The sequence below is a fragment of the Podarcis melisellensis genome (assembly GCF_964234715.1).
Source record: "Podarcis melisellensis genome assembly, chromosome: 16".
NCBI classification, from domain to species: Eukaryota; Metazoa; Chordata; class Lepidosauria; order Squamata; family Lacertidae; genus Podarcis; species Podarcis melisellensis.
The window spans coordinates 37,261,239-37,275,375 of NC_138533.1; the positions used below are offsets into that span (position 1 = coordinate 37,261,239).

At 39.7% G+C, this 14,137-nt stretch overlaps 1 protein-coding gene across 2 annotated transcripts in view; it reads right to left on the bottom strand.

Annotated features, from left to right (window-relative positions):
* The window catches only part of SETD1B (SET domain containing 1B, histone lysine methyltransferase), a 68,958-nt gene extending 54,837 nt beyond the window's left edge, over positions 1-14,121 (bottom strand). Inside the window, exons 1-2 of one of the 2 annotated variants that reach the window (XM_081893175.1) lie at positions 13,984-14,121; positions 8,077-8,122 (exon numbers count right to left, since the gene is read on the bottom strand). In XM_081893175.1, coding sequence (XP_081749301.1) covers positions 8,077-8,122; positions 13,984-13,989 — 52 coding nt within the window. In that variant the 5' untranslated portion in view covers positions 13,990-14,121. Of the gene's footprint in view, positions 1-8,076; positions 8,123-13,976 lie in introns of both variants that reach the window. The other variant, XM_081893176.1, reaches the window with a different exon arrangement.
* Between the last annotated feature and the right edge of the window lie 16 nt (positions 14,122-14,137).

Consider the following 14,137-nt stretch of genomic DNA (forward strand, 5'->3'; position numbering starts at 1 on the left):
TTTAGCCCGATAGTTTGTTTCTTGGCATATTTTAAAGAAACAATGCATAACTGAATGGAATGCTTGAATTGCTTTGAATATCTTGCAGCTTTTGGCGGGAATCTTCAGGAGGAAACTTACTGATTTGACAGAATGTTAAAAAGCATTAGTGCTCCTCTTGTCCCTGGATTACAGTAATTTAACCCTTTAATGTGGCTGGCTATTTGCCTGTAGCAGATAGTTCAAAATATCAAGTGTGTTTCACTTCATTCAGATTTTAAATTCAGCTTTCTGTTATGCAAAAATTGCAAACAAAAGCCACTCACTCTTCCTCACTGCTTTAAATTAAACATTTTGTGGGTCAGTCAGTGTGTGTGTAGAACATCTAGCACTATCCAACTAACTTAAGATAACTAACTTCTTCCCCATTCTTGCCTTCTCTTCCTGGGTTGAAAACATGCAGTGATTTTCTTTTTATGAACTGTAATCATGCTTTCCTGAAATCATGCTTGCTCTGAAAAACAAAATACTTTAAGCTGCAGGTAAAAACTCCTGAGCTTATCAAGTTCAGTGTGGACCTTCACTAATTGCAATTTTGAATTGATGGTTGGTATAGAAATGTGTTAAAATAATACTTGAATGCTGTGGGTTAACAATAGTTTTGGGAGTCCTCTCTTCTCACTCCTACATTTGTTAATCTGAAGACTTAAAAGAGACATTGTTTTCTTAAATCTTTACATTTTCTGAGTCATTAAAATGTTACAAGATGGGTCTAGATTAAAGTTTCAAGAATTATTTGCTCTTGAGATAATGAATTTCTGAAGGTAAAGGAGATCACAATTTTTCCTCTTGGGGTATTTTTCTGTGAGCATACCCATCACCACACTGCTAATTTTCCAGTGAGAAGGACTGAGATACATTCCTTGTATTTGTTCTATATGTGAAAAGGGCCTTTTCTAAATTACTTTTAAATAATGACTACCATTTTGTAAAATGCTGGGTTTTGTTTTTGCCCTTGTAATAACATGCAAGGAGACTGTAAGGCTGCAATAAATTGATGTGGGTTTTGATTGCCTGTATTCAGCTCACGAAATATTGTTTAGTGCTTTGTGCCCATACTCAATGGCTTAATGGTCAGTTTTTCAGAAGACCAAGTGATTTGCAAATGAGCTTCTTGTGAGGAAAGGGAAAGCTGTCAGTTCAGCTGGGATGGTTTTCTAATATGGGAGGTGGCTGAGAATTGGGAAAAGGACCCAGGATTCAAGATAGTTACAGAAACCTGGAGCTCATAAGGACAGGACTATTGTAATGTTTTCTTCATAAGGCTGCACTTGAAAATGATTTGGAAATTTCAAATGATCCAAAATGCAGCAACCATAACTGCATGATAGTGCTCTCTTCATATTGCATTTTGGACCAGTTGAAGTTTCCAAATCACTAAAGTACCATAGTTCCATCTGGAGGTTACTAGAGTGGAATAGTGTCCAAATAATTTCAGCTGGCAAACCAGTCATAGCCAGAAATAGGCACCCCTAGCCTCTCAGGCTAACTAAGCCTCTAGAGTCAGTGTTGGGTTAAGGAACATCCCCAATATAGGAATCTGCTCCTTCTTGGGAGTGCAACTCTGTCCAAAACAGGCTGTCTCCCCACAACCCAGACTTCAGAACTTGCAAACTCCTATCTTGGCCCAATTTGAGGTACTCAGTTGGTGTCTAAAGCTCTAAAATATTTGAGCCCCAAATATCTGAAAGACTGTCTCCATTCCTACTGATGTTCTTTGGTGTTAAGATCTGCGGAGTGGGCTCTCCTGGTAGTTCTAGCACCTCCAGAAGAGGGCTTTCTCTGTGGTAGCCCCTAAATTGTGGAACTCTCCACAGTGGTAGTTGCACAGGTTTTAGTTTTGTGGGACTCACCTCTTTTGTTCAATTTATATTCCATTTGGAATGGTTTCACGGTTTATCATTGTAATGGTTTAGCTGTTTTTATCATTGTGCATTTCTATTACAGTGGTGCCCCGCAAGACGAACGCCTCGCAAGACGGAAAAGCCGCTAGACGAAAGGGTTTTCCGTTTTGGAGGCGCTTCGCAAAACGAATTTCCCTATGGGGTTGCTTCGCAACACGAAAAAATCTTGCGAGTTCCCGCGGGTTCCCCCCCGCTTCCCCCCATTTTCCTAAGCCGCTAAGCCGCTTAACAGCTGATCGCTAAAAGCCGCTAGACTGCTGTAGCGCTAATCTGCTAAGCTGTCAATGGGCTTGCTTTGCAAGACGAAAAAACCGCTAGACGAAGAGAATCGCGGAACGGATTCTTTTCGTCTTGCGAGGCACCACTGTATTGTAATCCACCCTGGGATCTTATTGTGAAGGGCAGGTAAGAAATCTTAAATAAAATATGGGAGAAGGCTTTCCATCACATAATTGGGGCCCAGATCATTGTATGTCGATGTCAACAACTTAAATTGGGCTCGACAGTCAACTGGCAACCATTGCAGAAGACTGGCTGGTATGATGTGTGTCTGACCAGAAACATCCACTGGCAGTCTCATTGCTGTGTTCTGCACTAGTTGCAGCTTCTGAACAGTCCTTAAGGGCAGCCCTGTAGCATAGGTAGGCAAACTAAGGCCCGGGGGCCAGATCTGGCCCAATCACCTTCTAAATCCAGCCCGTGGACGGTCTGGGAATCTTTGTGTTTTTACATGAGTAGAATGTGTCCTTTTATTTAAAATGCATTCCTGGGTTATTTGTGGGGCATAGGAATTCGTTCATTCCCCCCAAAAAATATAGTCCAGCCCCTCACAAGGTCTGAGGGACAGTGGACCGGCCCCCTGCTGAAAAAGTTTGCTGACCCCAAGTGTATTGCAATAGTTCAGCTTGGAAGTCATCAAAGCATGGATCACTGTGGCCAAGCTATCTCTGTACAGGAAGGGCAAGAGCTGGAAGTAGGTAGTCCTAGCCACCTTGGCCTCAAGTGCCATAAATGGATCAAGGAGTACTCCTAAGCTACACCTCTGTCCCTTCAAGGGGAGTGCAACCTATCCAGAACAGGCTGTTTCCATATTTCCTGGATTTGAGAACCTGCAACACATGGTATCTCTATCTGCAGTCCATTACCAGCTCCACCCAGTGGTTAAGCATGTGAACAGTTCCTAATTCTGATGGTATGAAAATATAGTGCTGGGTGTCATCAATATGCTGTGGTTGGAATCTTTTACAGCTTTCCTTGGTATGTAGGGCTTTTCCTCTTCAACCAAGGGAATTAGATGACACCTTTCTCCAGATCCATTGATATCCTCCAACAGCTTCATTTAAATGTTAACAAGCTTGAAAGACAAAATTGACCCCTGAGGGACCTCACAGGCTTAACGTCCAAGGCACTAAAGAATAGTCTCTTGTGGCTATGCTCTCTTGGGAGAAGACTACTGCAGCACAGTTCTTCTGATTCCCAAAGCTGTTCCAGGAGGATACCATGGTCAACAGTATCAAAAGCTGCTGAGAGGTTAAAGAGAACTAACAAGCTTGTGCTCCCTCTGTCCCTTTCACTTATAGGTCACTGACCAAGGCATTTTCAGTGCCATATCCTGCTGTGAAGCTGGATTGAAATATGTCTAGATTATTTGTTTCCTTTGAACATATTTACAGTTGGGTTGCCACCAGCCTCTTCAGCATCTTGCCCAAAAAGGCCATTGTTGTTCAATAATTCTGGGTTCAGGGTGGTCCTCTTGAGTGGGGAATACACCACTACTTTCTTTTCTTTCTTTTTTTTTGCAAATGCTTTTTATTAACTTATTATTATAGCACATACACACAACACTTAGAAAACAAACTACAAAAGAAAACACCACATAAATGATAAACATATATCCATAAATCCACAAGTTTCTGCACACGGACTTGTGTTATCCAATCTTTAGTTCTTATTCTATTCTAATAGACTTCCTTCTTCCTCAACGTGGGTCTGATTTAAACTTGATAAACTGTTTCTTTCTCATTTCATCTTTTCTACCCTTCTCCATATATTGTATTTGTAAACCATATTTTGTTTTGCAAAAATTATTCAAAGCAAGTCCAGGTTTTAATTTGAGGGCACTGTTTTTTTAAAGAATCTATATATTTTCCCCACTTTTGAAATTTGTCCCCTAATTGCATCCGTCATTTTTGCCAATTCAAGGTAACAAATAATCTCTCTTGCCACTCTCTTTTGTTGGTACTATTTCACTTTTCCAGTTTTTTGCAATTAGTATTCTTGCTGTGGATGTTGCATAAAGAAACATTCTCTTATTTTCATTTGGGATGTTTAAATCTACTATGCTCAATAGAAATGCTTCTGTTGGGTTTTTTTTTCAAAAGTTTGTTTAAATGTTTTTTTCAACTCCTCATATACCGTTTCCCAGAAACTCTTCATTTTGTTACAGGTCTTCCACATATGAAGTAGCGTCCCCTCTGACTGATTACACCTCTAATACATTTTAGATTTTGTTTTATAGATTTTGGATATTTTGGTAGGTGTTATATACCACCTATAAACCACCACTTTCTTTAGGGCCAACAGCATCTCCCCCTTTCCCACAATGAGGCGTTCACCACTCCCTGAACCCACTCAGACACACCCCTTTGACTCTTTTTTTATAAACTATAGTGGGCAAGAATCAAGAGGTAATATGGCTGTTCACATCCTTGGACTGTAAGAACTGAAACTGATCCAATGTAACCTGACTGGACACTTCCTCAAGGCTAGTTCTAACTGTCACATCCAGTTCCATGCTAATTAGAGCATTTTAATCCACAAAATGTGGTGTACATTTTTCACTGCAGACCACCACCTCCTTTGGGCAGAAGATACTAGTCAATTCACCAGTCAGAAAAGCTCTGCTGGACTTAAGGTAAATCTTCTGGACAAACACATCATAAGCAAAATAATGTGCCCAATCACATTCATACAAGGATTTATTTACATCACTTGTGTACCAGCTATTGACCTAGATGCCACCATATCGGCACAACACTAGATGGACTACTACGCAGAACTATTTGGAGAGCAGACAGGGCAACCAACGGCTGCTGATGTGACCATTGATTGGTCAAAACTACTGGAATGGCAAGTAGTATTCCCTGTAGAAATAAAATCTCTCTTAGAAGCCTGAAATTAAATAAAGGACCAGATAAGAATATGATGCTGCCGGAGCTCTTTAAGGCACATATAGACTGGTGGCAACCCATCTTGGCTAGGCTTTTCACACACATAAATAATACAGCCCAAATTCCAGCAGGCTAGAAACTGAGTATCACTGTGCCAATTCACAGCAAAGGGGATAAAACTTCCCCTCCCCAAATTACTGTCCTATTAGATTACTGGATGTTCCCTCCAAACTCTTATGCTAGACATCTGCTTATCAGCTATTGATCTTCCTGCTTCACTGCCCATAGTTCACTGGAATACAAGGAAGCTATGGGCTCTGCAGTTGGCAAGGACACTCAGCAATTTTATTGATGAATCTGACCAAAGCAATACCAGTGTTAATATGAGTGCCATGTCAACCAGAAAATCCCCATGAGTATTCAACTATCCTTCAGATTCTGTAAGTTTGGGGGTGTCATTCACCAGCATCACAGTGGGGAGAGGGGAGTGGACAAGTGCTGCAACAAGTACTTGAAGGGACAAAGCTATGTGAATACTGGATCCCTGTGTGTCTACCTAAGACTCAATAATGATTCCAGGTTGGCCTACTTATCCACAATCAAATCATGGAGAGTTGTTGGCTTATACTGTACAGACCTGGCATATGGTAACACCCAACACCAGACTAGGATGGCTGGCATGCATCTAGCTGCATAGCAGATCCTAAAGAGGGATAGCTGCTGCTGCTGCTGCTGATAATAATAATAATAATAATACCCCCACCCACCAATCACCATACATACCTCCAAGCAAAGTGTTACAGTGTAAGCAGCACTAAATATGTCAGTAAATGCAAACAAGATTGATTGGAAGCCAGTGATCATGATGCTAGGCCTTCCTAGGCTTCCTTCATGCATCTGGTTAGCCACTGTGAGAAGGAGGTAGATCTTATTCTGGTACAGAAGACCACTTGTTCTTATGAGTTGCAAATAGGGCCGAGATTACACACTGAGGAGGGCCTAGTGCCTTACAAGGGAACTCTTACTAGTATGGCTTTTATCACTGTAGCACAGTAGCTTGACAACAAAAACTTGGGGGTGGGAGGAGCTGAATTTTACATCATTCCGCTCAAAAATTATGTAAATGTTTAGATTTTGACTCTATCAGCTTTCAATCATCTTTTTAGTTGGCACTACATTTTCTGAAATAAGTGGAGAATACGGTCACCATTTGGGCCACCCTACCCTTGGACAATTACTTGCTTCTTTGTGAGCAAGTCCTCCCTTCCCTTTTAAAATCAGTGTTAGGAAACTTCTTTGCATAAACACCTGTGTATTTATAGGTTGGAAAAACCTGTGTAAGACTGAAAATACTGAGTGGTAAAATCTCACACACTTGCTTCAGAATGCCTGCTTTAGAAGAATGTCATCTTGTGACATGTAAGCAATAAATGAGGAAGTAGTGTGATCCAGATTGATTAATGTAACACAGGAAACTTGGGGCCCTGCTCTTACATGCTTTATGATAGAGGCCACAGCTCATTTCCTGTGTGCTCATTTCCTGTGTGCTCTATTAGCACTACCCTGAAACAAATGTATCTCATGTTGTTTAGTTCTCATTGGAAGTAGCATATTATAATACCTGTATGTATTAATACTATGATTTTAGGGCCTGACTAAATATCTTAATTGTTAGGACCATTTCTTCTACTATTGGAAGCTGATTCTAATAGTGACTCAACTTTGTGTATCCAATAGAAAAGATGTGGGAAATTCAGCTGAAGGAACCAGCTGGTATGGAAGAAGAAAAATCATACTACTTGTACTATTGGTATGATTTGCGCAACATTTGAATTTGCCTAATATGGGTTAATGATTGAATGGTGTTACTTTAACGGAATGGAAGCCAGCGTGACATGATACAGGCAGCCCCCATTTACACACATTCAGTATGTGTGCAACCGTGTATTAGGGCTGAGTCAATATATTGTCCAAAACTGGTTTGAAATCCATATGATATCGGTTTCATAATTTTTGACCTGGCAGTATATTGCAGATCATGATGTGTGTGATACAAAAATCACAATGTGGAAAAAACTTTGAAGCCAGCCAATGCTTCTCTTGATTCCTGCAGCCCCTGTTAACTCTTGCCAGCTCAGCTCTCCCCTGCCTCATGAAGGAGGCAATGAATCACAAGAGCAGGTACCTGCAAAAATCATGATGCATAAAAAACAGTGAAGCCAGCCAATGCCTCTACATAACTCCATCCTTATTTCAGGCATTGTGATATATATTGTGATGTTCAGCTGGTGATATATTGCAGTGTTGAAGACCAGATATCACCCAGCCCTGCCATGCATCACACCGAACCTAGAACTGATCCAGAGATGTCATAAAGACAGATGTTTGCAGGCATTTTCAATTGGTTTCAATTATGTGTGATTTCATTGACACGTGTGGTGCCTTGGAACACAACCTCCGTGTAAGCCGGGTGCTGCCTATCCTGACTCTGAATGAAAATAGTTGTAGCAACATAACCAAATGGGATTTCTACAGCTTCTTGTATTCTTCCCTCATTTTTCTAATAAAAATATTTTACTCTTGAATTGCCTCACAGACTTTGTTAAAATTGACTCTGGTTAGTCTCAAGTGGTATTAACTTTGGTGCCTTTCCACTAACCCTATGGAGATGGTGAAAAGGACTAGACTTTCAGCAGTGGACTCACGGCTGTCCTAAAGCTGCAAAGTTGGAAGAACAGGATGGAACAAAATCACATAAAAACTAGTCTCTCGTGAACTATTATTTAGAATAGACCTGATGGCTGTGTCAGTTATCTCCTTCATACATGTACAGTATAATGAACCTCCAATATATTTTGGTTACATGTAACACAACAGTGGAGCAATGCAAGTTGAATAACGAGAGTTTAGCTTTGGAGTTTTTGTTTTGTTTTCTTACAAATCAGAAGGCCTTATGTACTTACGCTGCCTGTAAGTCGACTTGTGCCAAAATGTCCTGTTTCGGGAGTACTGTAAGAGTAAAGGAGGAATGAGGGTTATAAATATATTGTTATTGAAGGCTAGGTTTCTATTCTCATGATTATGTGCAATATAATTTGTATAATAATTCGTAAATTTATTCTAGATTGACACTAAGGGAAGTCCCTCCCCCTCTATTTTGAATGAGATCTGGATTATATTGATGGGTTTTATTTATTATGAAGAGCAAATAAAACATTTAAACTTTTATTTTGCTGGTTTTGAAGACAAGTATTTTCCTCTGAAACCAACTGCTACATACTACATAGACCTGTAGGATTCTAGCCCCTATGCAGAACTCAAAATTGGTGCACTTTAGGTTTTGTAACTAAAAGCCTATTTATAAAAATGGATTTGGGGGCTCTAAATTCCAATTCTAAGAACTTGTTTCAAAAATCCAACATTATAGCTTCATGTTTTAGGAGTAGAAAAAACAATGACCAAATATTTTAAGGCAGATATTAGGAATCTTGCATTTCTTTATTTCATACCTAAGTACAAAAAATATTTCTGAAGGTTGCATCTGTGCAGGCTGATGTCTCTGTTTGTTCTGGAAGTGATGCCACTGGGTTCACACTCAAGTGTACATATGACTGTAAGCTCCTGAGTATTTTAAAATATCGGTCTTTTAAAAAATGCTTCTCAAAAACAAGGGTAAGTGAACATCATGAATTTGGTCTCCATATTACCAATATTGAATAAAAAGTGCAGCAGATTCACCAGCTGAAGTTTGCAAATTTCCTTATATATAAATAAAATTAGGTCAGCTGCTATAATGGTGGTGGGCTGTATTGGCTGAGGACCCAACATGAATAAATGGCCCATTGCCCTACTAGCACCACAACACTTTGCATGTAAAGTGATACAGATCAAAGTGTTTAACTAGGTCTGGGAGACCTGAGTTCAAACCCAGTCACTCTCTGCCTAAGCTTCCATACAGGGTTATGAGGATCAAAGGGGTGGTAGGCTCTGTCTTACACTTTTTCTCCCAGGGCCTTAAAAGTGTAACACAGAGCCTACCACCTCTTTTATCCTCATAACCTGGTGCGGAAGCTTAGACTGAGAGTGACTTGGCGAATATCACGTACTGAGCACAGATGCATTGAGATTTGAACTCGGGTCTCCCGGCCCTAGCTGAATACTTTCATTCATTTCTACATGCTGTCTGCAAAGTAAATTGTGGTTCTGGTAGGAAAATGGCCCCTTTACTTATCTTGGGTCCTCAGCAAATTGCAGCCCACCACCACTATAGCATTTGACCCTCTTTAGTTTATAAGAAATGAATGATACATGATACTGTACTGGAAAAAAATTGCTTATGCCTGTATGTACTAAATATTTCTCTATTAAAAACTCCAAATGGTGAGACAAAAAAAGAGAGAAGTGTTACTCATTTTACTTTCTATCTCTTTGCTGTTACTGGAATCCAAACGGCATACTTATGTGTGCCAAATAGATTTTTGACAAATACTATAAGCTAGTTTTGGAACCCCCTGCCCCCCAGCAAAAAAAAATCAACTGATTTGCATGCTGCTTGTGGAGCAGTTCTTCAAGAAAAACAGGTCTAAAGCCCCATTGGAAAAGTACGTAGTACTTTGGATTCTGGCCCTTTGCTCTTTCTGGACAATTAACATGCTCCTTTGCCCAGGTACTACCTTTTTTTTGTATTGATTTACCTGTCAAAATAAACTACAGCTACCTGTATATGAGTTTGGGTGTTTTTGTTCAGATCTAGAAGGCCATCTAGTGGCACAGTCAAGCAGAGAGAAGTATAAATTATATACTAGAAAACCATGCAAGTCTAAACTTTTAAAATGAGAGATAAAATGTCAGGGTTTTAAAGAATGGCAGATTGCATGTAGAAGCGGAACATGCAAACAGATAAAACATGTTTTATCTGTTAAGGAGAGAAGTGCTGCGTTATTTCATATTAGGCAGGATTTTATTAGTAATAGGCTGGGCTTTTTTTCCAGCCAAAACTCACTGGAACTCAGTTCCGGCACCTCCGGCACCATTGCCATTGTAAGAGAACAAGGGAGGTGTTCACGGTGAGTTCTGGCACCTCTTTTTCTAGAAAAATAGCACTGGAGTAATTAACAAATCTTTTTGAATGTGTGTGTAGGTATACGACCTGATATGCATACAGTTGCAATTGAAATTATTCAACCTCATTGCAAATTTGGTTTATTATCAAAATTTATAGACTTTCAGCTGTTTGCAATGAGCAAATCAAAAAGCAATCGAAATAGCTCAACACAATGGACGCTTCAAATGGTTTCCCCAAATTAAGCTAAATTGCAACTTTACACTGATTTATCCAGTCTCACTATTATTCAACCCCTTCATGACAAGCATCTTTATTACTTAGTAGGGCAACCTTTTACTGCTGCAAACGAGATGCATAGCAGACAGCAGCTTCCGGCAGCGCTCATGAGGTGTCTGAGCCCATTCCTCATGAACATTGGCCTCCAGTTCAGTAATATTCTTGGGTTTGCATGCTGCAGCTGCCTTCCTCAAATCTCACCAGACGTTTACTATGGGGTTCAAGTCAGGTGACTGTAATGGCCACTGTAGAACCTTCCAGGACTTCTTCTGCAACCAAGCCTTGGTGGAATTTGAGGTATGCTTGGGATCATTGTCCTGTTGGAAGGTCCACTGATGCCCAAACTTCAACTTTCTCACAGACAGCATGATGTTTCCTCCTAGGATTTCCTGAAACTTCAATGAATCTATCCTGCCTTCAACATACTGCAAGTTTTCAGTGCCAGAGGATGCAAAGTAGCCCTAGAGCATCACCAAGTCACCACCATGCTTCATTGTAGGCAATGTTCTGGGGAAACCACTTGAAGCATCCGTTGTGTTGAGCTATTTCAATTGCTTTTGTTTGATTTGCTCATTGCAAACAGCTGAAAGTCTGATAATAAAAGTCTGAAAGTCTGAAATTTTGATAATAAACCAGATTTGCAATTGGGGTTGAAAAATGTCACTTGCAACTGTACAAGCAACACATATGACTCTGGATTGTGGCTAGAATACCTTGCTGCTTGCATTTACCACCTTTGCTGTTAAATTGTTGTGATTCAGAGAACACATGTGCACTTATTCACAATGTATCATCAGATTGTGACTACAACATCAAATTAATAACATAATTAATTCAGCACTTTCAGCACCAATGATCAAAATGTCAATCTGCTGTCCCCATAAAATGCAGTATAAGCCCCCATAAAATGCTGATAAGTGGAGTCTGTTCATACATGGAGCTGCCAGTGATGCAGAGTAAATCAAGTACAATACACATATGAAGCCAGGCAGGGCTGGGTTAAGGGATACCTCTGCCCCATCCAGACTGCCTCCAGCACAGCAAACTGGGTGGCTAAAGTGAGTCTTTGCAGCTCAGAATTCACTTAATTCATCTGTTTAAGAAGACTTATTTGATAGATGCCATCCCAGAAGACCCCTTCCCTGGTGTGAGACGTGAAGGGAGGGCATGTTTCTAGGGTGCCATCCTATCAACCAATCTTTCTTTAGACAAGTGATTAAATGCGTTCTCAGCAGTTGACTTTCAACAGTTTTCATAAATAGTTATATGAAAAACATAGACTTTTTAAGTTCCTCAATTCACCTGGGGTGCCTTTTTAATAAATTAAGCAGTTTTGAAATCGATAAAAAGGTTGCAGCTCCAATTCTGCCTAATGAGTGATCCTCTAACGCAAAACCTTAATTATTTTTATATTATTAAAATATTTATATCCTAGCTTTCTGCATTAATAGGAACATCAAAGAAAGTTAACAATAAAGTCAACCTTTAAATACTAAAATGCAAGCAATAACAAAAATTTCAAGAAAGCAAGGGAATGTACACAATTAAATGTGTTCTAATTAGGTCTAAAGCCTGCTGGAACAGGTGAGTTTTGAATGCCTTCATACTGGGTACTAGCCTTCTTGAGTAGGAAAAAACTTCATGCATTCTGACCAACTGCATCCTGGAACTTACCAATTATTATGTGGTTTAATAAAATTAAATTGCCTCAAACACTGCATATATTGCAGAAACAGCATGTTAGAAATTCCTATACTGAGAAATGAGACAACATACATCTGGGTTTTCAGTAGCACTAGTTTGGATCACTACTGTTTATGATCCCAACTACCCACCACATAGCTGAATAGGTTCCTAAGTGACCCCCTGTGGAAGTTTGAGTAACTACAGAATGGTTGGTGCTTTGTCAAAGTTATGTTACCTTCTGTTGCTGAAGAAATAAAAAATATATTGACACATTGGCATTTTAATGGTGTGAACAAAAAGTGGCTAACACACATGGAGAATGTAAATGTGCACCATTATTTTTACACTCTGTTGGGTGGTGCAGCTTCATAAGAAGTGTGATTCCTATTGCCCCCCTTCCCGCCTGCCTATTATTTCAAGAGTACAAGCCTGGACAACTTCCAAAGGTAGCTGCCAACCAATGTTTCTGAAATCTGCAATTTGTGTTTTCAGAACTAGGGTCTATTTTTTCTGTAGCCATTACATAATATTTCAGTGTTAACAACTTCCACTATTTATATTATTATCTTGAACAGTTAGAGATTCAGAATATTTGGATTTGTGAGGAAGTCTTCCAAAGGGGTAAAGTTAATTTTACAGAGAAACACATATAGGGATACTAAGTCCCTTGTATATCACCTCCCCAACTATGAACCTGTTTTCAAAGCAGAGCAAGCCTGGTGAGTGGTTCTCACAAATAAACACAAAGAGAGGCCCATCCTGTTTTAATCCCAGATCCACTCTCTTGCCACATAAATGTATGAGTTCATACATTTATAGCCCACCTTTCTATGGAGCTCAAGGTGGCACACATGGGGTTTTCAAGTGGTCTCTCATGCAGATCAGATCAAGCAAGGTGGAGTCACCAGTTACCTTAGTTTAGATAAACATCTAACAGTCACAGATAGACCTCAATGAAACTTATCTTAATCCTTATCATTACATGACATCATTACATACTGTGGTCAAACAGTTCCACAAATTAAAATAATTCATAGATGGTACTTTACACCAAGTAAACTAGCAAAGATGTATAGTCAGAATCAGGTACGTGTTGGAAATGTAAAGAAACAAAAGGTTTCTTTATCATATCTCGTATGCAGTGGACTTGCAGAATAGCTAAGGGATTTGGGGAGATGATAAGTTAATGAGATAAAATAATATATTTAAGAGGACTTCCCCCCCCCCCCACCAAAAAAACCCCAGCTTTTCTCCTAGGGATAACTGGACCAGATGTACCAAAGACTCAAAGAAATTTATTTCTGCATGCGACTACTGCGGTGAGTGCTATATGCCCCCAAATGGTAGGAGGATGCAGTACCTATAAAAGAGGGGTGGCAGTTGAAATTTATGGAATATGCTGAATTAGTAAACTTAACTAGTAAAATTAAGATGAGACAAGATGAGACAGCCTTCAAGGAGGATTGGGTAATGTTTGTAGGTTATTAAAAATATTAATGTAAAGATGTTAAAACTCTAGTAGGTTTGGTGTAAGCTCAACAGTTACTGTTATTCTGAGAATAAATTGGAGGGGGAAAAGGTATAGCTTAATTATAATAGGCAGCAGCAATAGATAATTTTGAGGAAACCATGGAAGGGAAGTTGATTACTAAGGAAACGTATATTGGAAAATGTTTGACTACAGTAATTGTATGTTATTTTTGGAATTTTTTTTTTAATTCCACGTTACTTACTCTGAGCATGTTAAAAGTGCTGCCGCTAGCTAAAAACAAATTCCACACATTTAATGGGCTTCCAGGTATGTGGGCATACATTTAAAAGTGAAATGCCGCTTACCGCTCACCTCCATCTCTCCAAAGTCGCATTTACACTGTAAGCTCCTCGGGAGCGGAGACTTTTGCCTTGCTGGCGTTTTTTCCTGTGCGCATTTGGGGCCGCAATGTCACACCAACAACAATAAAACTTTTTCCGTGTGTGTGTGTGTTTGGGGTTGCTGC